General features: G+C 38.0%; 2 protein-coding genes across 3 annotated transcripts; both read left to right on the top strand.

Moving 5' to 3' along the window:
- Window positions 1-1,481: 1,481 nt before the first annotated feature.
- On the top strand, window positions 1,482-10,140 carry LOC578983. Its single transcript, XM_779118.4, has 5 exons — window positions 1,482-1,577; window positions 2,901-3,049; window positions 6,447-6,607; window positions 7,660-7,874; window positions 8,799-10,140. Exons 2-5 carry the CDS (start codon window positions 2,938-2,940, stop codon window positions 9,238-9,240), a joined length of 930 nt encoding a protein of 309 aa, XP_784211.2. The 5' UTR covers window positions 1,482-1,577; window positions 2,901-2,937; the 3' UTR covers window positions 9,241-10,140.
- Window positions 10,141-19,368: 9,228 nt separating this feature from the next.
- On the top strand, window positions 19,369-26,612 carry LOC575154. Of its 2 annotated transcripts, none has more exons than XM_011673514.2 (5): window positions 19,369-19,496; window positions 19,978-20,126; window positions 22,615-22,775; window positions 23,816-24,030; window positions 25,988-26,612. In XM_011673514.2, the coding sequence occupies exons 2-5, from the start codon at window positions 20,018-20,020 to the stop codon at window positions 26,424-26,426; spliced, it is 924 nt and encodes a 307-aa protein (XP_011671816.2). In that variant the 5' UTR covers window positions 19,369-19,496; window positions 19,978-20,017; the 3' UTR covers window positions 26,427-26,612. The 2 variants fall into 2 exon arrangements, with proteins under 2 accessions (XP_011671816.2, XP_780664.2); XM_775571.5 differs by having other exon boundaries at window positions 19,370-19,496; window positions 19,981-20,126.
- The last annotated feature ends 611 nt before the right edge of the window (window positions 26,613-27,223 follow it).

Genomic DNA, 27,223 nt, shown 5'->3' with positions numbered 1-27,223 from the left:
ATATAACTTTTCTTCAAAGGTAATCTTCATGCATGTATAACTCTCTCGCTCTTTTCTTTAAAAATGAAAAAGGTGTTTTACAACAGAGTATAATCTTTCACTTTATTTGGGGGTGAGGGGAGTGTTACCTTAGGGCGCTGATGCGATTTTCAAATTCATCTTTTCAATTATGAACCAAATCGTACTTATGAATTGAATGGTGTTAGAATTGCAGGCCAATAAAATAATGAACATCGGTATATAGCCTACGGCATTGATAGATGAGTTTTAACTGAACCAGTGTATTTGCACCGACCCAACAATCTCCATGGTATTTGTGATCAAACAATTCAAATTACCACAGTCATTACTTCGTTACGTAAACCCCTCGGTTAAACGAGGCTCTGTGTATTTTCTTTCCTGTCGCGTTAAAGGGACAATGTCTATTTGCAGCCAACATCAAATTCTGTAGAACTTTGCAGGAATTATGAATATGTCACGTTTGTGACATCTGTGAAATGATAACGTTAGCAGTGTCCTATTAGTAAAATTCGTCGCTGTTTTCACGAAGTGACGGTAGTGAAAAAAAATTGCATTGACTTTGCGTTACGATTTTCCTCACTACCGTCACTTCGTGAAAACAAAGACGAATTATGCAAGGAAACCCGTTTACTTTCTAGACTTCACTGCCCGCCCCCCCCCCCCGAGAACGGACGGACCCCATGCGTGTTACCAAAATGTCCTTTCGTAACAAAAGAAAAGGTCGACCCGTATTGACTTTACACATCGGACTTTTGCTGAAAAGGGGGTGCTGAAAAAGGCTCGTATAACAAAAGAAAAAGGTCGACCCGTATTGACTTTACACACCGGACTTTTGCTGAAAGGGGGGGGGGGGTCGCTTGGAACACGCATATGCGTTCCCTAAATAACACTGAGTGGGGGGCGGGCTTCACTGTCAAATATTATTGAGTGACTGCAAAACTAACTTCTTTTTTTTTTTCTTCTTTGGTAATAACAAATTTCAAAAAGAGCTGTAAAGGTACATGAGCATTTGTACATAAATAAAGTGTAATGGCCAAAATTAAAATGATCGAATCTTTGAGCAGCTCAAAACGTACGACCATTCGGTACAAAGGTCTGAAAATCAGACTATTACTAAAATGATTGCAATCACTAGGGTCGATTTGACAACTAATGCTCGTTATTTTCCCACTAAAAGCGATTTTCAAGCCCTTTCGTTTCGAGGGAAGTTCTAAATTAGTATCATCTTTCAAATGCCGTTGGAATTTAACGTTTTCATTTTGGGGGCCTGCAAATGGGACATAGTACCTTTAAACAGGAGACATGGCAAACTTTGCCCCATTTTGTACCTGCCTACGTAGAATTTTGGGCTTACGAAACAAGTTCATCGTCGCTTCGTGGTTGAGCGCGTCACCTTTTGTGATTCTCTCTTTGACCTTCGCTCGTCAAGCTGCGGGGTGCGTTGATGACCATTGTACAGAGTACGAGAACAGCATTTTTGTTACGGCGTCATTACAGTGTCGTCTGCTGGTTGTAAAACATCCTCTCAATCTTTTGTCGGATATCTGAATTGAAAGGTGAGTGATTTTGTCTGCTGAGATATCGTTCAATTCAATTGAATTAAATACATTAAAGTCGATTTATGGTTATGTGATTGTTTTGTTTTAGTTGTGTGATATGCGATTATTGAATAAATCCTAATGTCAATTAGTGATAATTTGCAAGTGAGTAATTGCTGAGATATTGTTCAATTAAAATTTAAAAACCGGAGTGTTAGAATTGCAGGCCCAAAAAATAATAAACATGAAAAGGAGTATGACTTAATTTAGCTAACAATATTTCGAGGAAGTTATTCATAATGATTCCACTTGTGTGAACATCTGCCTGTTTTTCAAATTAGAATTCCTTACTAAGTCCCTTTAAACATCTCACACCACACCAATGATACGAAAGCTCAGAACTGTTTCCAGCTAGCTACAACTGAAGGTCTTTCGTAAAGATCGTAGGGACGGTTACAGAGGTTTTTTGATAGCCCTCAAGAAGGATTTCATTTTAAAAAAATGAGCACTTGGCTAGTCCTGAATGTGAGGCAGATAATTCGTTAAAGGTAAAGACCAGTTATGGTCATGCAATTGCATTGTGAAAGAAACGTTGTGGAATCGATCAGAAAAGGTTGATCATCTAGCATCTAGCATCTACAAGGTTCTGGAATCATCAAAATGATAAGAAATTTGGCCCATTCTTCGTAAAGTCACAAGCACTATACACAGAAAGATGTATATGGGACTACCCTATATCTCTCACAGACCATGAGAGAAACAAATTTACCAAATATATGAACTAGTAGGCGGTTTCCCGGCAAATTTTTTATCATCATGTATTAGTCAAAACATATTCTTTCACATGATTGGTAATGAGAGCTTCCATTTCATTTTTTGAAATTGGGGCGTTTCCAATACTGGTCTTTACCTTTAAACTCCCTCTTAGTGGAAGGAAAGCCCTCACCATTGGAGCACTTTACCAGCCTCCATCTATAGCTCCCCCACAGTACATTGATTAGCTTTGTAATTTCTCTTTCCAGGCTTTTATTTCTACTTTGGGCAGAATCCGTAGAATTACCGAATTCTTTTTAGATTTTTGTGTAAATTCGGTTTATAAAAGATATATGGACTGCTTTAATATTCGAGGCATGGCTGTTTCTATACTGGCTCTCGGGGACGTGGCATCCGCCCGCCGCTGCCTGCATCTGGGTCATGGCAGGATTTAACGTCTCTTTGACGCTTTAAAAACCGCTATGCCTCTCAAAGCGGTCAATATATCTATATTATATGCTACATGTATTACGATTATAAGAGTATCATCAATGTTATTCTAACCTCTGTGGTATTTCGTTTTTGTAGTTAGTTGCCGAGGTCGAGAAAGTCGCAGCCAGTCACGATGTCGAAAACGAGTGATCCCGTCTATATCTTCCTGGCCTTCTTCGTCCTGTTAGATTTCATCGGCGTCGTCGTCGTCAATACGCTCGCGTCCTTACCTAGTGACCCTACAGGTGAGTTGAGGGCAAATGATTTTTATCTATAGAGGGGCTGTTCCAGTTTGGATGAGGGATAGTTCCTTCGCGTTTTCCTCGCAAACACAACAAAGTCATCCAATTTTTAATTTCCTGCGAGCTTAAAATCGTCGATTTTTGTTCCTTTTTTTATTTTGTTCCCTTTTTATTTTTCTCCTATTTCTCTTTAATTTTGTTCTCCTTTTTTCTTGTTTCCTTCTTCTTCCTTTTATATATATATATATATATATAAAATTTACTTCCGGAGAGATCATAGGCAAAAGAAGTTAGAAATGTGATTGGAAACTGGAAATTCATGACCATATGATGACTATTATAAAATAATGTCAGTGTCGCTAGGTGACTGCTTTATCAATTGATATGGTTACAATTAAGCGCTAAATTAATCCTCTTTGTTTCAGGTTTCTTCGTTATTTGAAGAAGAGTAAATCCTAAACCCAAATATGATAACGCATAAATCAATATAAGAAGTAATACTGAACGAGAAGGCAGAGATAGCGGTTTTTGTATTTGCTTATACATCTACCTCGCCCGGTCGCTATAAAAATTTCGCCGCCCGGCCGGCCTTCCTCGGTATCAATTATGTTTACTTGTCATATAGTCACTGCATTGCGATCTCGAAGGCAGTCTCGATGGCTTATAAAGATTAAAGGGCATACATACCATGGTTAAACAAACGTTACGTAATTATTTAATTAATTAAACACAGTACACCCTTTTTAAGCCATGATGGGGACTGCCTTCAAGATCGCAATGCAGTGACGTCATCAAGTGAGAAGAATGAATTTGTATATATTGCATGTATACATGCAAAGGCGGCGGAGCGACTTTCAAAGTGGGAGGGGGGCACCAACAAAAAGGGCACTTTCTGGAAGAAAAAATGGCACCTTCAAAGAGAAATCTCAAAGCGAAAATATACAATTTGTTAGACATTGGTTTAAGGTTCAAGGTTCAAGGTTCATTTTATTTCTTTCTTTCACAACATTTTTACATATAATAATAGAACAAAAAACAGCATAAGAAAAAAACAATTTAAGTGCAATTTTAAGTCGATATATAATCCAAATGAAAGAAAGTGGAGACCTTAGAAAAGCTGGGCTTGTAAGAGCAAGGTCCCCATATAACATAATCCATTAATGTTTCACTTTTAAAAATGTTTCAAAGTTATCAAAAACTACACATGATTAAATATGGGGGAAATATTTACAAAAGGGATAGCTTGAAATGTGAAAAGGAGAGGATGAAAATATATACAAAGGGATCAAGAGGAAAAAAGCAAACTGGAACGAGAAAAACAACAAAACAGAGAAAAAAAAAAAAAAAAAAAAAAGAAAGAAGAAAGTTATATGTATATAGGGGAAAATGGTATTAGGTGTAAAGAAAAAGAAAAAAATAGAAGAGAGGAGGGGGGGGCTGAGAGAATGTGAAATGCTGACATTTATATTGAATAATCAAACATAACAAAAACAAAAAGATAATGCACGTTATCAATAACAATTGATAAATTATTTCCTAATATCATTTCTGGTGATATAATTTTTACGTTAATTGTCGACATAGTTTATACCCCTATATTGTGATTACATTATCAGGGATGATTTCAATACTTGTTTCTTTTTATACATCAAATTACATAATTGCTTAAGCATCATACTTTGCAGTTTGTTGGGATTATCTTAAAAATTCATATGCGAGCGCGCAAAGCAAGCGCGAAAATTTGTGAGGTCGCAGTGCGAAAAATTACATCTTATAAAGAGGACAAACCCAAGGGGTTATAAGCACATTCTCATAATGGAAGACTGAAAAGACCTTTGATAAGTTTTGGGGAAATTGCTCTTAGTCGCTTGAAATTAGGGGCACGTTTAATGATGAGAGAAAAGGAGACACTTATCGAAAGGGTTAAGACACTTATAAGAAAAGAAAAGGAGCACGTGTCAAAGTGCAAAGGCTAATTATCAAAGGTGAAAATGGGGCACTTAATTCTTACACCTAAAAAAGAGGCACGCACCAGGGATGAAAAAGGATTTTATGAGAATGGGAAATGGGCATTTGTCGACGGAAAAGAGGCACCCATCAGATTTTGATAGGGTAATTTATAAGAAGTGAAAGGGGGCATTCATGAAAAGGGGCACTGACCATACATGGAAAGAGGCACTTATGAGAATGAAAAAGGGCACTAATGATAAAGGGAAATGTGCATTTGTTGAAAGGAAAGGGCACCGATCAGATTTTAATAGGGGCATTTAACGGAGGTGAAAGGGGGCTTTTATGAAAAGGGGGGAGTGGCTCTTAACGGGGCACTTAGGAAAGATGAAAAGGGGTAACTATGAGAAGGGGAAATATGAGAAGGGGAAGGGGCACTTATAAGAAGGAAAAGGAGCATTTATAGGAAGGAAAAGGGGGACGTGTAAAAATAAAAAGGGGCACATATGAGAATGAAAAGGAACTATTTTTATAGATGAAAAGGTGCATTTATTAGAAGGAAAAGGGGCTCTTTTTAGATGGGGGCACTTATCATAAGGAAAAGGGGAACTTATTAAAAAGTAAAGGGGGCACATGTGAAAATATAAGGTGCGCTTATCCAAGTTAAAAAGGGGTAGTTATTAAAAGGGAAGGGCACTTTTACAAAGGAAACAGGAAAAGGGGCACCTATCATATTTTGAATAGGGCGCTGAAGGGGGCGGTTATCAAAAGTGAAAGGGAGCGGTTCTCGTACCTGAAAAGGGGACCTTACTAGAGATTTTAAAAAGGCACTTATGAGAATGGAAAATGAACACTTATTGCAAAGAAAATTGGAACTTGTCAAAGGAAAAGGGGTACGTGTCAAAATAAAAGGGGCGCTTATCAGAAGTGGAAAGGGGAAGGGGCACTTTTAAAAATTAATAGGGTACTTGTCAAAGTCGAAGGGGCAATTTTCCTATGTAAAAAGGGGCACTTCTTACAGAAGGTTAAAGGGGCGCCGGGGAATAAGCTTACACCAATAGGGGGTCTACACCGGAAAACTGTGGGCCATAATGGCTTATCTAAGAAAAACTATCGCTTGGGAACCTCCATGCAGTACCAAGACCACTTCTCTGATTTCATGAAGGTTCCACATCGGGGAAAGAAGGACTATCATTTCGGCGTCGAACGCATAACTTCATTTTCCAATCCCACTAATCCCAATACGCACTGTCGCATCATTTAAGAGACATTTTAAAAAACTCATTTTTTTTCTTTGTAATTGTAATTTTTTTAGAGTGTAATGCACTTGGAGAGTATATAACTATTATGTTTGTATTTTAAAATGTAAAACGCCTTGAGCATGTTCATGTAAAGGCGCTAAATAAATACCAATATGTATGTATGTATGTATGTCTTTTCTCGATCCTTACAGGTTGGTTCCGGAATTCGACGGGGGACATCTCGGACAAGTACTATGTCTCTATCACCCCAGCTGGCTGGGCCTTTAGCATCTGGGGTCTCATCTACATCTGGCAAGCAATCTGGATCATCTACGTCATCATCAACATCTTCAGGACCAACAAGTTTGGCAAGGTGAGTGGGTAATCTCAACACCATTATACATGATATCAAATTAATTAATTGAAATAAAAATCATCCGGAATGTTATCTGTGTCTCGAAGGCCAGTTTGGCAAGATTAAATGTTTAACTCAAAGACACACAAAAATGTGACATAAGCATGGTTATATTAGAAAAGTAGTGAACCGCCCCCCCCCCCCATCCTTTCCTCCTATTTCGTTGGTACTCAGATAATAACTATGACTTACAATAGCGTAGTCGTGATCTGAGATTTAGTCAGTTCCTCATCTCCTCATCCACCATAGCCTATGTCACTGGCGTACTGATGGGGGGGGGGCAACACATATTCAAACGTGGATTATTTCTAATTCGATACCAGTGATTTACAAATGTTGCCGAAATGGCATGATTTTTACCTGAGCTTCCGAGGGCTCTGCCCTCTGGACCCCACCAAGGGCCCTAAGCCGGGCCCCTGGATGCTCATTTGATCGTTATTTAATGCCTAAAACTCCTGGGCTTCATGGGGCTCCGCTTCTTTAACCCCTTCTTGACCCCCGCCGGGGCTTTGCCCCTGGACCCCACGCGAATTTACGCTCCACTTGCTTCACTCGCTTTGCTCTACCTGATTCTAAATACTGTACAAAATGGTGATAATTATATAATATTTTTTATTTTTTTAAATTTTGGTCCATGTCTAATGAAAATGAGGTTTCGGTGTCATCTTTCTATTTGGGCTGCCTTTCTAGGCTATTTCTAGGTTTTGAATGGTCGACTTTAATTTGCGAAATACGTCAGTTCCTACACTATAAAAGCTCCATTGTTCTTCTTTTTTTAAACATTAAAATGTAACTTAAACACATTGGGGAAATATATAGGGCTTGAAAATGTGAATGTTGTACTTCCTTCGTTAATAAATTTGTTTATTTCGCTGAATAAAGATGATACATATTCGTCGCTGTTTTCACGAAGTGACGGTAGTGAACAAAAATTGCATTCACTTTGCGTTATGATTTTCCTCACTACCGTCACTTCGTGAACCGACAAATCCCTTGTCTTGTCTTTACAGGTGTACCTGAACCCCTCCATCGTCCTCCCTGCCTTCCTGGCTACCTACGCCATCAACCTCGTACTCAACATCGCTTGGTTATTCACCTGGGACAGACAGTACCTCCCAGTCTCTTTCGCTGTCCTCGCCCTGATTGCATTCACCCTCTATGTATGTGTCACCATCAACCTCTGGGCAGTTAATAAGCATATAGAACAGCTGTGCGAACATCACAGGTTAGTTTGGGCTACCCTTTTCTACCCCCCCCCCCCCCCCTTTCCCCCTTCCTGCTTTTTGTCTGGGGGAGTCTTTTCTTGGGCAAGTTCAAGATACACTGATTACCCGGATTGGTTACAATTATTACAAGTTTCGTTTTCGCTATTGGGAGGGAATGATGAATAAGCAAATTCAAGGTATATTGATTATAATAGACCAGTTCACGGTTAGCACATTACTGCAATGACCCCGAATATCCATAGATCTTCAAAACATAAAGAGGTCCCACTTTGAACATTTTTAAATATTCACTCCTACAACGATGGAGGTGCTATATAAATAGCCTGTGTTTCCCCTTTCTAAAGAATACTTCCACCTGTGTATCATGGAGTGCACTGCTTGTTGTGCATTAATGAATAATGATTACATAACTTTCATGAGCACGTATCCAGTATTTCGTCTCCGTTTATTTCAACATTTGCTTGTATCTGCTCATGCTCAGACTGCAACCGTGAACTGGCATATTATTACAGCTTTTAATCGGCCTTTTGTTGAAGGGGGCTTCGTATATGGGCAAGTTCAAGATACAATGATTATAAGCATTAAATACTTTAACTTTACCTGATGATCAGACAAATAGGTGACACTTCACATGTTCATTGATCTTTGACTTACTCGTAAGACTATAGCATGAAATCATTATCGGAACCCGACTGCGAAAGATTTCGGTAAATCATTGAAGCGATTTAAAACCTGCTCATGATGGAAGATTTTAATTTATCATTTGAAATTCTGTTAGCACCATTCTGTTGGATAAATCTCGCCACTGAATGCGATTAACAGCTAAGCTATATTCTACCTAAATGACCTTACTGAATGATCTTACCGAATGGCCATACTGAATGACCTTAACGAATGATCCTTTCATCCAATCGTTCCTCCAGGGTTGATTTATGGCTGAACAGCCTTTTCATCACAAATGGTATCCTCGTCTACGCGACCTGGACCACCATCGCCACTCTCCTCAACTTCAGCTCGGTCTTAACCTACTTCGCCGACGTCGAAGAAAGGACCGCCTCCCTCATCTGTCTCTCCATTCTCACTGCCGAGCTCGTCCTCTACTTCGTCGTCGATATGTACCTCCTCGAGCGCCACCTACGCTCGGCCTTCATGGTATACCCCGTCGTGATCTGGGCCTCGACGGCCGTACTCGTCAACAACTGGGACCCGGACAGTAGCACGTCTATCTTCACCGCGGTGATCGTCGCCCTGGCGTGTGCTGCTTTCGTAGGCAAGCAGATCAAAGGTGTCTGGTACTGTTGTTGTCGCAAGGATCAAACCACCGTAGCTAACAGTGACAAAATGGCGCTGCAAGATGTTGCCTGAGTGATCGACCGTCATTTCGGGATTTCGAAGCAATTGGCTGATTCACTTGCTTTTGAACGTAGACTGTGACTAATTTTTGAACAAGCTCATTGTGAGATATGCTTTCATTTCATATTTTGTTGGTCATTACTCATGAATGTAAATGTCTATAAAAAAACTATAATTTGAAGTTGCCAATTTCACCTCATATTTATCAGCAATAGGCCAAAGCAATAATGACCGATCAAGCTTGAACATGCAATGTACTGTGAGAATTATAGGCAGTGCTTTCATTAGAATTTGTTTTCAGAATAGACCAAATTATATTTTTCAGGAATATGGATGTATACATTAAATGAAAAAAATCCCGAGCCGCAGGGGCATCGCTATTGAGCCCCCCTCCCCCCTCAAATTATTTTGTTGGAAATCTTGACGGCCAGCTAGGTCGGGATATTGTAAAACTATGTTTACATATGCTTATATTTTTGTTGTTGATCTTCGTTATTGATATATGATTTATTTGTAAAGATTTTTGTTTACTAGTAATGTTAGAAAAATCTAGACTCATGAGTGTGTCAGCAAATTTGGTCCTACTTCCCCAAAAGGGTGCCCCCCTCCCCCCATTCGAAATGGTCGTGAGAACCCCGCCCCATGCATGCATCACTTGAAATTTAGACGGCAAATATCGCATTCGCTGTGAATTAATTTTCAAGGCAATAAGTTCACCTTGTATATACTTCGGTCTTGTATCAGCAACTCAAATCATTGTAAGTAGTTTGTAAGTAGTTATTATAGCATGTTTATCATCAGATTATACCTATCTTTGAAGAAAAGAAAAGAAAAGAATAGAGAATCTATATCACTTCTACGTATTAGGTGTTTTGTTTATGTATTTTACTAGTAAAACTCAATTCAACCTTATTTGAGTACTCATTGTTTTTTTACTTTATGTATTTTCTGAGAAGAGCGAGAGTAATCTTCATAGCGTAGGAATGTATTCGCAGATATAAAGAGCACAATTGTGTGAAACAAGGATGTGAAGATATTAGCTGTACAAGGGCAGATAAATGTTATTCGTTTACAACTTTAAAACGTATCGAGACGAATGCTGTATACATATTCATGAAGTAAAGTAATCATTATTCATTTATGCACCGGTTGCGACATGTGAAGGTATTTCTTATCAAGAGGGCGAACAAAAAGTATCAATAGGGACTTTTAGATTTGCACAACGGAGAACGTGGACTGCCCTTTTAAGGCAATGTGACGTCCTTTTAAGGCATTGGCAGTGACGTCACATTGCCTTAAAAGGGCAGTCCACGTTCTCCGTCGTGCAAATCTAACGTTGCATCTCCCATCACTTCAGTACTGATTCTATAGTATAAAAAAGCACAAAGTGGCAGGAATCCCATGTTAAAACATCAACGAGTAGCCTATTGTTGGGGTTATTTGCACATAAGCGATCTCCGAACTGGTCTAAAGTATATCGCATCTGAATTCAAATCTGTTCCGGATGAACATTTCTGCGTCTAATTGACAACTTCGTTGCATTTTAGAATAGTCACTGGCACTGCCAAAAGTGTTTTGAGGTGCTTTGTGAATACCTGTTGTTTGCCATCCTGTACATAATACCACCACCTGTGTATCATAGAATGTACCGTCGGTTCATTTATGAACAATGTTACATAACTTTCATGAACAATAGGCCATTTTCGTAATGTAACCAAATTTGCATATGCCTCCGTGAAGCTCCTCACATGCATATTCACCTGTTCTACACATTTTTACATAATAGCAGTGAAGGGATGTTCCTTTGTCTACCACAGCAATTGTTGAGGGTAGAATGAGGAACTGTATGTTTTGTCCTCTTTCTTTGTCCGTCATATTCATAGTGAATGCTGGACAAATAGGCCATTTTTGTAATGTAATCAAATTTGCATATGCCTTTGTGAAGCCCCTCATCAATACACATTATTTTATTCACCTGCTACGAGTATCTCAATAGTCAGAATCCAAACTGCTTACATTAATTGTTGCTAAATAGGACACATATTAAGGCTTGTCTTACGTATCAACACTTAATATACATGTATACAATTTGCATTCTGACTGTTGAAATACAGTTATTCGTAAACAGGTGAATTAACTAATTCGTATCGAGACACTCCACAAAGGCATATGCACATATGGATACATTACGAAAATGGCTTATTTGTTCAGCATTCGTCTCGATTTCAAAGTTCTGTACAAATTACCTTTGTCTGCCAATGTCGAATCGTATCTCCGAAGTTTTCGCATGGCTACAAAAGAAAATATAGGCATACAAGAATTGTATATCATATAGTGGGGTTTTCTGTATATATGTTAATTTGAGATTACATAATAATAATAATAATAATAATAATTGATTCTTATTGAGCGCTACTACAGACAAACTGATCAGAGCGCTATACAACAGAAAAGAGACATACAAATCATAACAATTAAACAAGGAACAGTAATTAAGATATTATGAACAAAAAGAAAATTTAGCTACTCAAAATGTACATTATGGATTCAAGATGGAAAGAGTTGGGTTTTAAGTTTCTTTTTGAAAGTGTCTTCTGTACTACATAGGCGGAGGTGTTGTGGTAGAGTGTTCCAGGTGGATGGTCCAGCATAAGAGAATGAGCGTTCGGCTGCCTTGGTGTTGGTGCGTGGGATCAGTAATAGTGTCTGATCGTTCCGTGAACGCAGATGGTATCTGGAAACTGGAGGAGTAGTAAGCATGATAGACAGATAGTGTGGAGCAGAATGCATTAAGCACTTGTACACTAAAAGTGCTAGTTTGAATTCAATTCGCTGTTTGATGGGAAGCCAGTGTAGTTGCTTCAACAGAGGAGCACTTGGCTCTCTTTTCTTTGCACCAAGCACCAGACGAGCCGCTCGATTTTGAATTTTTTGAAGTCTTTTTAAATCCCCGGCATTCACATTTGCCAGAAGGGAATTACCGTAATCAAGCCTGCTCAAAACTAGAGAACGTACTGCATGACTACAAGCTTCACCTGTAAGGTACTTTCTCACATGACATATGTTTCTCATATGGAAATTGGCCACCTGGCACACTCTACGAACATGTTCCGACATTGACAAAGTCTGGTCAAAATAAACACCAAGATTTTTAACAGTTGTTGATGGATCAACAGTGGCGTTTCCAATCTGCAGGCTCAGATCACCTGAAGGGCGGAGTCTGCTGGATGACAGAATGATGATTTCCGATTTGTCTTCATTAAGTTTCAGCATATTGCTTGTCATCCATCGACTCAACTCGCCTATACATGTTTCCAACCTATTGCAGGCTTCATCGAGACTAGCTTGATTGCGTGGATCAAAACTACAATAAATCTGAGTATCATCTGCGTAAAGATGATACTGGAGATCATGGCGTTTGATGATATCTCCAACAGGTCGGATGTACATCGTGAAAAGCTGAGGCCCAAGTACTGAGCCTTGCGGAACGCCGTATCTAGTGTAATGAGTTTCAGAATATTTCCCCTTCACAGAGACACGTGAGGAACGTCCAGTGAGATACGATGTAAACCATTGAAGGGCTGTCTCCTTTATGCCATACTCAGTCTGAAGTCTTGACAGCAGAATAGAATGATCTATGGTGTCAAAGGCAGCGCTCAGATCTAGTAGCACAAGTAGTACTCCCCTCTTCTGGTCAATCTGTTGAAGAATGTCCTGCTTTACACGAAGCAGGGCAGTTTCCGTGCTGTGGGAAGGCTTGTATGCTGACTGGAATTGCTCACGAAGATCATGATCACCAAGATACGACGAAAGTCTGGTAGACACTGCAAGCTCAAGTACTTTGGACATGAAGGCGATATTCGATACCGGACGATAGTTCTTCATGACCTCGTGGTCAAGCGATGACTTCTTCAGCACAGGGAAGATGATAGCCTCCTTCAACTTATCTGGAAATACACCGGAAGTGATGGACGAATTCACAATCTTGCTCATGATAGGTACAAATATTTCGACGCAGTCTTTCAGAAGCCATGTAGGCAGTGGGTCGAGATTACAGGATTTTGTAGCAGCTCGTCGGACAATCTTCTTGATCTCGTTATCGCTCACAGGGTCAAACACAGTTAGTGATGGCCCACCTTCCAGAGGAGGAGCGGTGACCAGGGGCAGAACACTTACTGGTGTTGTGGAATCGAGAGATTGTCTAACATAAGAACAGGTTCTTAGAGCTTTCAATTTTCTTCTTAAGGATTTGCTTTGTACATAAATAAACTCTGCCAATTACCTTCATCAGGAAGTTCTTGAAGAATAAACCTACTCAGCTCATCCATGTGATTAAATGTGATGTTATTCAGACTTGTAATCTAATAGCCATGCAGTTATCAAAACATCCCTCTTCTCATCTTGTCAAACGTGTGATTTGTGAGACAGTCTAGAATCTAAATAATGCGAGCGAGCGAAGCGAGTGATGAAGAAATACACTTTTCTCTTTAAAATGCTATTTCCTCATGAAGTTAATAGTTAAGCGGTTGGAGATAATATGTGGCGTTTCACAAAATAGATGTGATTTCGAAATTATTTTTTAAGTAACTAAATTTCTCTCGCGGCACAGCCTTGCCGATGGTAATCGTCACGCTTCACTGCATCACTGTAGAGAGGATACTGATGAGCCAAACTCTGATGTGGTAGGGGATCATAGCGACCATCATCATATTCAGCAGCTGTCATCGTATGTTGCTAATCACCATTCATTTCCCTGTTGAGTGGATATGTCGTTCTGGGAATCGAAGTTGCTCTGGGAAATGATGGTCAAAGGCATGGCAAAGACCAACCGATACCTCGTGATGACGAGGCTGACAGTTACCTCGTACGTGGCTGATGAGATTCCTTGCAAACATCCTCACACCCTCGTCGTTTGAAAGGGCACCATCATATCCAATATATGGTCCTTGGAGTTGATGTTTGCGTTGTCTTTGTAGAGCCATCCATGCTTTGCCTTGAGACCATACAGGCGATTGTTGGTCTCTTGTAGTTTCAAATCTACTGTAGATTCCTCATTCTTATATACAGTGGAACTGAAAGTTATAATTTGTACTGATGGACAGGATCTAAGGAGGTGTAATCCAGTAAATTCAATCTTTGTAGCTATCACATCGGGTTGGTTGCCTCTTAGATTATTTGTCCCGACATGAATAATGACTTCTGTTACTGGTTAATCTTTGGCAATTGTGTTGCAATGTCACATGACTTCAGCTGTCGCTCCAGGGAGTGTCTAACAGGAGATTTGTTTGGAGCGAGACAGTTTTAAGGGGTTTATTCTCCGAAGCATTGAGTCTCTGATTAACAATACTTCATTCTTTTGTTTGTTTTTATTTAAGAGCTTACTCTGTTTATTCCTATAGTCTTGAAATTGATGGGTCAGTGTTTTTGTGGTTTTGTTCGGATTTTAGATAATTTCCATTTGTTCCCATTTGTAGATTTTCAATTTGTTTTCTAAGGCACATATCGTTGTTTCTCTTTTGTTGGTGACTACGGGGTCACTCACCTTTCGTTCCCGTGGAGTAGGGTCAGTGTTTGTCCTTTTCTCTTTCCTTTAGCATTCATTAGAGGAGCTCTTCTCATTCTGCATTTCCCGCTTGATTGTGTTCTCACTACTCCTCGATTCCGGAGTTGGATTAACTTGAGCACTCTTATTAATGTCGATTAAGGATAGCTGGCATTCATAAGCATCTAATCACTATAAATGCCACGCATTGTTCACACAGGGGTTTATCATAATCGCTCTCTGTAGGCGACCACATCAAAAGCATGGAGGGCTGTCGTGAACGTCAATCATTATCGGACATTCTATTGTTTGCGGTTTATTCATGCATTTGGTCAAACTGTCATGTTGTTCAACAAGGCTGTCTTCCTTTTCGTTTCCAATGTTAACATCAGATATTAAGTTTTCATTGATACCGATTGTAAGGGCAAAGTGTTTGCAGAATTGTTTCTCTAAATTTGGGAGAATGCAGCACGATTCACATTTAATGAGTTAGGTTCATTGGTGTCCCTTCCTTACCTATTGATAGCTTGATTTTGTAATATATTTGGGCAATTTATATTTAAAGCTCGGATTTCCTGGTATATCCTTACATGTGTTGCTTTAGCCATGTTTCATGGTCTACGTACATAGTTCAAGTAGAAAAGAGAAGACATGTTCAAATAACATTCTCACCATCGGTTGTTTCATTCATTAAATTTTTAGGCATAACTGTTGATAACGAACTTTCGTGGAAATACCATAAAGATAATACAAGTAAGATCATTTCGCGAAATATTGGCATAATAAATAAACTTAAATTTCATTTTCCGACATCATCCCTACTCATGCTTTATTCATCTTTAATTTTACCATATCTGAATTATGGGATACTTACTTGGGGCAACACGCAGCAAACTCTACTAAATAGACTGTTATTATTACAAAAGAAGTATCTCCGTATTATTTACCATTCTGCTCCACTCTCACACACAGACCCGTTATTTGTTAATGGCAGACTATTAAAAACAAATGACCTGTATCTACTTCACTTAGGACAATTTATGTATAACTATTCAAAAAAGACCCTTCCACATGTAAATAGTCCATCCCTAAATTCTTTCAAGAAAAATCTAAAAACATTTTTGCTCAAAGCTTATAGTAATATACAAAAATAATCTGATAACAGTTGGTAATCATCTTAATTTTTCATTTAGGTCTTCATCATCTGCTCGATTAATTTAATATTTATTTGGTCTTATGATCTTACCTTCCCCAAATTAACATTATAACTACCTTTTTTTCGGTCATGATTTGTCCTGCTTCTTCTTCCTTCTTCCCCCTTTTCCATTTTCCTTCTTATCTGTTTTACTTCTCCTTGTTCGTTTCGTGTTTGTAAATTGTATGTTGTTTTGAAATATTGTCTTGTGTTTTCTAAATCTTCGTAGGCAAAATTTGAAACATTTATATTTATATTTTGTTCTGGGGGATCCACAAACTACAAGCACTGATTTTTAGTGGACCCCCCACCCCCCCCCCCCCCAATTTCCTCAGAAATTAAGAATTTCTTGTAATAATTTTATTTTGTGCAAAGTTTATTTGTATAGTAAAAAATGAATTATGTATGAAATAAAAAGTAATACCTTTGTTTACCTTTCTGTTGAATATGAATATGAATATGAGTTTCATCGGCCTATCTCGGTTTCAATGACGTCAATATCCCACATATGTCGTTTCAATCATTACACATGTGGGACTATTTGGTGATATCCAATCATTCGAACGGAGTGTAATCACAATACATCAGCTCAAACACAAAACAATTTTCCGGAATCAATTTCTCTCCAATCGAGTAAAAATGTCCAGTTAATTTCAAGACCAATATATTGATATCTCTCTGGCGATGATAAATTCACAAAATGTGTCCTCTTGTGAATAATTTCCTTTCATAAAAAGACGTTAATGTACCCTTTATGTACCCTTTACAGCTAATTTTATGTATGTTATTGCCAAAGAAAAGAAAGAAGTCATTCAGTCACTCACTAGTGTCTGACAGTGAAGTCTAGAAAGTAAACGGATCTCCTTGCATAATTTGAATACAAGGACACTGCTAACGTTTGAATAGGGACTTTTAGATTTGCCGAACGACAACGTGGATTGCTACGATCGACGTCCTGTTAATGCACTGCCTTGAATGAACGTCCCACGTATCAGTCCACGCAAATCTAAAAGTCCCTAATTTCACAGATAGGACATACGTGACATGTTCATTATGCACAGTTCTACATAATTTGATGTTGGCTGCAAATGGGAAATAGTTTAATTTTAAGATATAAAGATTTTAAGAAAGCTTCTCTATAGTTTTCATTGTGTTCTTAGGGCGTCGATCCTACCCTTTAAATCCGTTGGGCACACTACTATTTTGGCCTATTGTTGGTTATGTGCGTATATAAGGGCAAGTGTATGCTTAAGTGACGTTCACAATTAAACACGTTTTACATTTGCCTATGTGTGCAGTTGCAATGATTCGCTTGTACACGTTAGCCCTTTGAATCATCATTTTCCATCTTGTTTGTGATTCAAAAGTTATAAAAGGGGGGAGGTGGTGTAACTAGATGAGACGCGCTTTTACATATCCTTGGAGTGGGTATGATACAGTAATCAGATTTTGTACCAGGCGCGTACACAGGGGGAGGGGGTTTGGGGGTTTGGGGGTTAAACCCCCCCCCCCTTCATTTTTTTCATGTGTATGTTTTTTTGAGAACCCCCCCTTATGAATTTTGATTTTTTTTTTTTGATTTTTTTGATTTGTTTTGTTTTGTTGTTTTTTTCTCTTTTTTTCTTCAGCAGCTGGCTGAGTCGCTGCGAAATTTTTGGCCCGATTTCAAAATGTTAAATATACATTTTTTTTAAATTTCGATTTGATATTTTACTTCGCTTGCATAATACCCAAATAAGCGGTTTACACTAATAGCTTTCCACGGAGTAAGAGCTACAAAGGTTTTATTCTAGAAGAATAAAAAAATGCAGTAAAAGAGAAACTAGTACACAACTATAGCTTAAGGTTGGTAGATTACGATTACCCCAACCAAATCTAGTTTTCTGTATCATAGTCATAGTACACAAATGTCCCCTTATATTGGTTGCGATATCTTTCTTCACCTCTGGAATGCAGGTAGATGTTCTACTAATGAAATCATTATGAATAATTTTCATGAAATGTCGTGCCATGTCAAACTCTTCTTCTCTGAAATACAGATGTTCTTCAAGTGAAATATCCATGCATATATATCAAATTCTCTTGTTCTTTTTATGAAAAAACAAAAATGTGTTCAAAATATATCTGTCGTGTTTAGCAACAATATAAGGTCCTATGATCTTTCACTTTTTGTGTGATGACCTTAGGGCGCTGGTGCGATGTTTAAAAGGTTATCCTTGAATTGTGTTAGAAGCCAATAATTCTTCATCGGTATATAGTACACGGACTCAACAATCTCCATGGTTTTCGTGATCAAACAGTTTAAATTACCATACTCGGGACTTCGTTACACTCTAAAAAAATGTTGGGGAAAAAAATTGAACAATTTTTACCCAACTATTTTACCCAATTATTTTCCCAGTGTTAGATAAAAAGAAAATACCCAAATTTTAACCGACAAAAATGTACCAAATTAGAAATTCACCCAATTCTCACCATTATGTCTAGCATATTGTACAGACACTAGTTGGGCAAATTATAGCATGTGAGTGACGAGCAAACTTTGCCCCATTTCGTAGTCCTTCCTACGTATTATACAGTGTGAGTCAAAAAAAAGTTTACACCTAGAAAATTGCTAATTATTCAAAAAAATCATCGATGGACATTAAACTGTTATATGTCTTATGAAAGAGTGTTTTATCCCAAATCATTTGGTACCATTTTTGTGTGGTATGTGTTCACGCATGGATGAACAGGAGACATTGTTTGCGAGAGTGCAAAAATCGAATTGCGCGAAAGTTGCCTATGTGATGTTTGAATAAAACAATTGGGATTTGGGTATTAATTCGGTCTTTGCAGATCCAAATAACACCCCTAACAAAATTAATCATGCCACACATATCAAATATCGAATATCAAATATCAACGAACATTTTTTCGCGTGTGTGTGTGTGACTTTGCTTTTTGCAAAAAACATGTGCAATGCATTTCATTTGATAAGTTCCATCCATTCTCTCACTCCGCTAATCCCAACATAATACATACTGAAGGCATCACTTTGGCGCAAGTCGATTTTTGCACTTTCGCAAACAATGCCACCTGTTCATCCAAGCGTGAACACATACTACACAAAAATGGTACCAAATGATTTGGGATAAAACACTCTTTCATAAGATGTATAATAATTTACTGTTCATAGATGATTTTTAAAACAATTAGCAATTTTCTAGGTGTAAACTTTTTTTTGACTCACACTGTATAGGTTTTGGGGTTACGAAACAAGTTCCATTGTCGGTTGCATAAAAAACCAATGTTGTTTCGTGGTTGAGCGGGTCGCCCTTTGTGAGATCTGTCTTTTAGACCTTCGTCAATTAAGCTGTTGCGCGTTTACTTTCTTGTCCATTGTTCGTAGTAGTGGTAGGGTATAAAGACAGCAACATTTTTGTGACGGCATCATTACAGTGTCGTGTAGCTGCTGGTTCGTAAAGCATCAATATACTGCATAATAAGGCACTCCTCTCAAACTCTTGTCGTACGTGTCGGAATAGAAAGGTAAGTGAGGTGGCTGGTAAGATAAAGTATATCAATTAAATTGGTGTTATGCTTACACACTAAAGTCGAGTTATTTTTAAGTGATTGTTTTGTTTTAGTTGTGTGATTGAATACATCGCAATGTCAATTAGTGATATGTGTACACAAAATAATATATAGTGAAAATATTTCCTCTTGTGTGTGTATGTGGGTGTGGATGTGTATAACCGTATCATAATAATTATGTGTATGTATATAATAAGTAATAATAATATTAATCATCCCCTTAACGTCTTCCTCTTCTCCTCCTTCTTTTTCATTTTCTTTTTCTTCTTTTTCTCTATATATCTTCTCAATCTCTTCATTTTTTAAAAACATTTTTACGTCATATAATTACTGTAATAAGTTTCTGCTAACATATATTACGATTATAAGAGTATCGTCTTTGTCTATGAAATATAAGTTTTTCTAACCTCTGTGATAATTCATTTTATTCATTCAGTAGTTCATTGCCGAGCAGGAGAAAGTCGCAAACAGTCACGATGTCGAAAACGAGTGATCCCGTCTATATCTTCCTGGCTTTCTTCGTCCTGATTGAGTTCATCGGCGTCGTTATCGTCAACACCATCGGGTCCTTACCTGTTGACCCAGGTGAGTTGAGGCCTTGAGGGCAAATGGTTTTACCTAGGGGGGGGGGGGGCTGTGAAATTTTGGATGAGGGATAGTTCCTGTGCGTTAATTGTCCTCGTCAACACAAAATAGTCATCCAATTTGAAATTTCATTTGAGCTTAAAAATCGTTGCTTTTTGTTCCTTTTTACTTTTCTCCTTTTTCTTGTTTCCTTCTACTTCCTCATCTTCTTCACATGTTTTTTCTCGATGAATTTACATTCCGAGAAATTATAGGCAAAATGATTTAGAAATGTAGTTAGGTTACTGCTTTATCAATTGATATGGTTACAAGGGCTAACTTAATCCTCTTTGTTTCAGGTTTCTTCGTTATAATTTGAAAGAAGAGTAAATCCTAAACCCAAATATGATAACGCAAAATTCAATATAATAAGTAATACTGAACGAGAAGGCAGGTCGAAAAACCAGTTGAAACCAGTAGGCAACTGGTACCAGTTAAAGCTAGTAGTCAACTGGTACCAGTTGAAACCAGTATATTGAACTAGTTTTTAATATGGGAATTGAAACACCGCCAACCGGAACCAGTTGAAAAACCAATTGCCATTTGAGTCCAATTTATATTTCCAGTTGGTTTACCAGTTGAAACCACTATATTCAACTTGTTTTTATTATGGAAATTGAAACACCGCTAACTGGGACCAGTTGAAAAACCAGTTGACATCTGAGACCAGTTGATATTTCAGCTGAATTACCAGTTGATTTACCAGTGGATTATCCAGTATATTGGAGCCCAGTGATCAACTGATAATCTATAATTGATATTGACATCTGGTCACCAACTGGGTCACGTACTATATACACTCTTGCAATTACCCCATCACAAAGATCATTTGAAGTGGATTACAGATTATAAAATTATACAAGTTCTTTCCTGGTTATTAATTATATAATCAATATATCTAATTTTACGTCGCAAATTAGATGTAAAACATGATCAGGCATATATAATATATTTGTCAATGCACAAAATTTGATGAGCATTGCCACATTTGCTTGACAGATCATGATAATTATATTTTCTGTGAAATATGCAAACTAATCATGAATATGCATATAATACATTCATTGGTTTTTTAACTGGTTTTTTAACTGGTTACTGTACTGATTTCTAGCTCATCCGGCCCGAAGGGCCCGATGAGCTTATGCCGTGGCGTCCGTCGTCCGTTCTTCCGTCCGTCCGTCCTTCCGTCCGTCCACAATTTTCAAAATGCTTCTTCTTCGTTATTTTTCAACCGATTTTGATTCTGATTGTTTCATATGATAGGGCTAGGAGGGGGATTTAAAACTTCTACACAGAATCGTGAAATTCATTATCTATGCTAATTTATGCAAATGTATTCGAAATCACAAAAAATGCTTCTTCTCCTTCATTTCTCGACCGATTTTGATTAGGTTTGCTGTATCTGGTAGAGCTAACTTTGGTACACTAAACTTCTACACAGAATTTTGAGATTTTGCTTCATTGATTAATTATGGTAATTTATGCAAATTTATTCAAAAAATAGTTTAAAAATCACAAAAAAATGCTTCTTCTCCTTCATATTTCGACCAATTTTGATTTGGTTTGCTTTATATCGTAGAATTCTACACAGAATTTTGAGATTTTGCTCCATTGATTAATTTTTATTTTTTGACCAGTTCAAAAGTGTACCACATAAAATTTACGATATTTGTTGTTGCGAGATGCGGATGAGCGCTACGTCATTGACGTTCTGGTTAAAACTGTTTTTTGAACTTGTCTTTCAACTTGTTTTCCTACTGGTTTTCTGGTCACAGTTAGCGAAAATCAAATGTCCATATTGACACCAGCTGAGTATACTGGTGTCAACTGGTACCAGTTGAGACCAATAACATACTGGTCCAAATTAATCTGGTATTCTACTGGTCCCAGTCAACCTGGTATTTCTACTGGTTTCCAAATTGGTCAATTGATTTTAACTGGTACCAGTTTAAAATCAGTTGATTACTGGTTTTCATCTGGTAGATCAACTGGTAATTTATTGTTTTTCATCTGGTAAATCAAATTACTTCAGATGGCAACTGGTTTTTTAACTGTTCCCAGTGAGCGGTATTTCATTTTCCATATTTAAAACCACTTAAATATACTGGTTCAACCGGTACCAGTTGACGACCGGTTTTAAATGGTACCAGTTTACCAGTTGAAACCAGTAATCTTCTGGTCCCAATTAAACCGGTATTCTATTGGTCCTAGTTGAAATTGGTATTTTTCGACTGGTTTCCAACTGGTACCAGTTGAGGCCAAATTCTACTGGTCCCAGTAACAACTGGTATTGTATTTTCCAAATTGCATCAACTGGTCTTAACTGGTACCAGTTAAGACCAGTTCAAACCAGTAGATACCAGTTGGAAAAACTAACTGGTTTCAACTGGTATCAGCTGGATTTCAACCTGGGTGACCAATGAGCACTGTCTTTTCTCGATCCTTACAGGTTGGTTCCTGAATACGACGGGGGACCTCTCGGACAAGTACGCCATCTCTATCACCCCAGCTGGCTGGGCCTTTAGCATCTGGGGTGTCATCTACATCTGGCAAGCAATCTGGATCATCTATGTCATCGTCAACATCTTCAGGACCAACAAGTTTGGCAAGGTGAGTGGGTAATCTCAACACTATTATACATGATATCAAATTAATTTATTTAAATAAAAGTCATCCGGAATGTTATCTGTATCTCGCAAGCCATTTTGGCAAATTTAACTCGAAGACACACAAAAGTATGACATTAGCATGGTTAAATTAAAAAGTAGTGAACCGCCCCACCCCCCCCCCCATCCTTTCCTCCTAATTTGCTGGTACGTATACTCAGATGATAACTTACAATAGCGTAGTCGTGATCTGAGATTGATTTGAAATCCAACTACCACATAAGTCTGTGAATATTGATGTGCATCCCCTCTTTCTTTTCTCTCCTTTTTTCTGTCTTTTCCCCTTTAACCAATATTTTGTTCCTCCATATTTGTATTATTATGTATCCTTTGAGGGTAGTCATACTATCAAGCTTTGCTTATTTTGTCAACCCTCCTGTTTGATGTTCTCGATTAGTTACACACAGCCTTACTTTATTCTACATATATTCTTTTGTCATGTGTAAATTTGCAATATTTGTTTGTTATATATTTGTAAAAATGCAAAAGAAAAAGAAAATCAAACAGAAATAAATAAATCAAATCAAATCAAATCTCCATCCTAGACTCTGATAATGATAGGTTATACCGTCGGAAAATTATATCAGCCCAAAAGGATTCTTCTTCAAATTGTCGGCATGTCCCATTTGTCGGCTATGCACCTTAGATGAAAAATCTGACAACGATATAATACTATACAATTATGGTAATATACACTATATTGCTTTTTACTTTTTTAATTTTGGTTCGTGTCTAATGAAATTGAGTTTTCGGTGTCATCTTTGTATGTTGGCTGCCTTTCTAGGCTACTTAGACTTTAATTGACTTTAATTTGGACAATTTGTCGGTTCCTACACTATAATAGTCCTATTTTTCTTTTCTTTTTTTGACATTAAAATGTATCTTAAACACATTGGGGAAAGATGTAAGGCTTGAAAATGTGAATGTTGTACTTTATTTTAAATAAATTTCTTTAATCGACTACCCCTTGACTTATCTTTACAGGTGTACCTGAACCCCTCCATCGTCCCCCCTGCCTTGCTGGCTATCTACGCCGTCAACCTCGTACTCAACGTCACCTGGTTGTTTACATGGGACAGACAGTACCTCATCGTCTCTCTCGTTGTCCTCGCACTGATCGCATTCACCAACTATGTATGTGTCATCATCAACCTCAGAGCGGTTGATAAGCATATAGAACAGTTGTGCAAAGATCACAGGTAAGTTTGGGCTAGTCTTTTCTATCTCTCACCCCTTTCCCCCTCCTGCTTTTTTTCTGCATGGGTAATTCTTATTTAAGCAAGTTCAAGTACACGGATTGGTTACAATTATTAAAGATTTCATTTTTGCTTTTGGGAGGGAATGGTAAATAGGCAAATTCAAGGTATACTGATTATAATTATGACAGATTTTAATCAGCTTTTTGTTGAAGGAGGATTCGTATATCAATATACACTAATATTAATTATTAAAGACTTTAAGTTTACCTGATGATCAGACGAAATAATAGGTGACACTTCACGTATTCATCAATCTTTGACTTGTTCGTTAAAATATAGCATGAAACATTAGCCGATGAGGAATCATTATCGGAACCCGATTGCGAAACATTTCTTTTTTTCTTCTTTTTTTCCAAAGAAAAAAATATTCAATCATTCTTGAGCAAGAACCAAACAATACATTTGAACAAAGTACAAGTTGTGACATATCGGTAAAACAAACATTATTACAACAGTTGCACATGCAGGGGCGGATCTAGCTTTTTGCTAAGGGGGGGGTTGACCAAAATAATGACGATGCGGAGCATCATCCACGAGCCGCGAAGCGGCGAGCCGATTTTTTGGGGGGGGTTTATTTGAACCCCGTAAGTGATGTTTTCCTGGCATCTATTAACACAATGGAGACCATAAAAAGCAGTGCATGATAACGTCTTTTTAAATCAAGTAACAGTTAAATACACAGTTATATCCAGAGTTATCATGTGTTTGGTTAAGTTACCAGATGAGTTGAATATCTTCTCACAATATTTGCACTTGAAAGGGTTTCTCTCCAGCGTGCGTTCATTTTTCTTTCTTTTTTTTTCTTTTTTTTTCCCCTTTTTTTTTTGTTTGTTTTTTTTGGGCCGCCCAAGGGGGGGGTTAAACCCCCTAAACCCCCCGTAGATCCGCGCCTGGCAAGGGACTCTGTGACATTTGTTCGCCCAACCCCCCCCCCCCTCCCCCCAAAAAGAAATAATAATAATAATAATAATAATAATAATAATAATAATAATAATAATATGAAATAAATACATAGAAATAGAATAAAATAAAATTACAAGTTTTAAAAAAAAGATAAGATTTAAAAAAATGGTCCCCGGATTTTTTTTTTGGGGGGGTTGCAACCCCCCCCCCCCCCAACCCCCCCTCTAGATCCGCTTCTGACATGTCTCCATTTATCAAGTAATACAAATAACTTATTGGCCCGAATTCACAAAGGAGGTTTGTCGACAAACATTCTTTTGTTTCGACAAACATTCTTTTGTTTCGACAAACCTCCTTTTGTTATTTACAAACCAGGTTTGTAAAAAAACGCGTCAAAACGATTATGACGTACATAAACCTCGGTTTGTCGACAAACCTCCTTTGTGAATTCGGGCCATTGCGTTTGATAGAAAGAATCCGCTCAACTTCATAACATCGTTTGAGCATCTTCTTAAAAGAATTCAAAGATAGCCGTTCCCTTTTGTATGTCGCAAAAAATATATAGTGTTTTGCAAATAAAATGACAAAATTAAAGATAGATTGCGTACCATCTGGGAAACCAAATAAAAAGCAATTTTTATTCAAAAGCACTTCATTGTTTAGAATAGAGCTTTGGAAGTCTTGTATGAATTGATGCGTAACAGGGTATTCCCAAAACAAGTGTGAAATACTTTCAACAGAGGATAAGCAAAATGTACATAAATTAGAATTAGCTATGCATGCCCATAAATGTGAAGATATACCGAAACATTTCGGTAAACTATTGAAGCGATTTCAAACCTGCTCCTGACTGAAGATTCTAATTGATCAATTCGAAATGTCATGAGTACCAGGTCGTTGGATAAATCTCGCCACTGAGTGCGATGCACAGCTAAGCTATCCTACCGAATGACTTTACCGAATAATACTTTCTTCCATTTAATTGTTCCTCCAGGGTTGATCTATGGCTGAACAGCTTTTTCATCACAAATGGTATCCTCGTCTACGCGACCTGGACCACCATCGCCACTCTCCTCAACCTCAGCACGGTTTTAACCTACTCCGCCGACCTCGAGGAAGAAGTCGCCTCTCTCATCTGTCTCTCCATCCTCACCGTCGAGCTCGTCCTCTACTTCGTCGTCGATATCTTCCTCCTCGAGCGCCACCTACGCTCGGCCTTCATGGTCTATCCCGTCGTGATCATGGCCTCGATATCCGCACTCTTCAACAACTGGGACCCGAACAGGAGCGTGTCTATCTTCACCGCGGTGATCGTCGGCCTGGCGTGCGCTGCTCTTGTGGGCAAGGTGATCAAAGGACTCACGTGCTGTTGTCGTAAGGATCAAACCACCGTAGCTAACAGTGACAAAATGCCGATGCAGGATGTTGCCTGAGTGATCGACCTCATTTCGGAATTTCGAAGCAATCGACTGTTTTAATTGCTTTTGAACGTAGACTAGTGTCTAATCTTTGGAATTGTCCATTAAAGGTACTATGTCCCTTTTGCAGCCAACCTCAAATTCTGTAGAACTTTGCAGGAATTATGAATATGTCATGTATGTCCATCTGTGAAATTTAAACATTAGCAGTGTCCTAATATTCAAATTATGCAAGGAAACCCGTTTACTTGCTAGACTTCACTGTCAGACACTATTGAGTGACTGACTGGCTCTTTTTCTTCTTTGGTAATAACATACATAAAATGAGCTGTAAAGGGTACATGAGCATTTGTCTACATCAATAACCCACTTCTTGTGATGGCCAAAATTAAACTGATTGAACCTTTGCGCAGCATAAAACGTATAACCATTCCGTACAATGATCTGAAAATCAAGACTATTACTTATTGGCTCTATAGCTCCTAAGTCGATTTGACAACTAATAGTCGTTAATTTCACACTTGAAGACATTTTCAAATCCCACCTCTTTTAGGGAAGTTTTAAATTAGTATTATCTTTAAAATGCCGTTGGAATTCAACCTTTCATTTTTTGGGCCTACAAATGGGACATAGTACCTTTAAGAGATATGTTTCCATTTCATTTTTTCCGGTCATTACTCGTGACGTCAATGTGTGAATACTTTAATATTTTAATGCATATATAACTATAATTTGAAGTTGTTAATTTCAACTCGTATTTATCAGCAAGAGGGCTTTATCGGCGAAATCATTATGACTACTGGTTATAACAG

Source organism: Strongylocentrotus purpuratus, unplaced genomic scaffold (assembly GCF_000002235.5).
Source record: "Strongylocentrotus purpuratus isolate Spur 01 unplaced genomic scaffold, Spur_5.0 spur5_scaffold_14, whole genome shotgun sequence".
Lineage (NCBI taxonomy): Eukaryota > Metazoa > Echinodermata > Echinoidea > Camarodonta > Strongylocentrotidae > Strongylocentrotus > Strongylocentrotus purpuratus.
Note: the sequence above shows the minus strand (reverse complement) of the source record. Positions and strands in the feature narration are given on the sequence as shown.

Bases quoted from the DNA above. Each gene is read 5' to 3' on its own strand.
- LOC578983 (XM_779118.4), top strand. From the start codon at position 2,938: ATGTCGAAAACGAGTGATCCCGTCTATATCTTCCTGGCCTTCTTCGTC. The intron at 3,050-6,446 runs GTGAGTTGAGGG...CGATCCTTACAG, and splicing joins CTTACCTAGTGACCCTACAG to GTTGGTTCCGGAATTCGACG. The intron at 6,608-7,659 runs GTGAGTGGGTAA...TTGTCTTTACAG, and splicing joins GGACCAACAAGTTTGGCAAG to GTGTACCTGAACCCCTCCAT.
- LOC575154 (XM_011673514.2), top strand. From the start codon at position 20,018: ATGTCGAAAACGAGTGATCCCGTCTATATCTTCCTGGCTTTCTTCGTC. The intron at 20,127-22,614 runs GTGAGTTGAGGC...CGATCCTTACAG, and splicing joins GTCCTTACCTGTTGACCCAG to GTTGGTTCCTGAATACGACG. The intron at 22,776-23,815 runs GTGAGTGGGTAA...TTATCTTTACAG, and splicing joins GGACCAACAAGTTTGGCAAG to GTGTACCTGAACCCCTCCAT.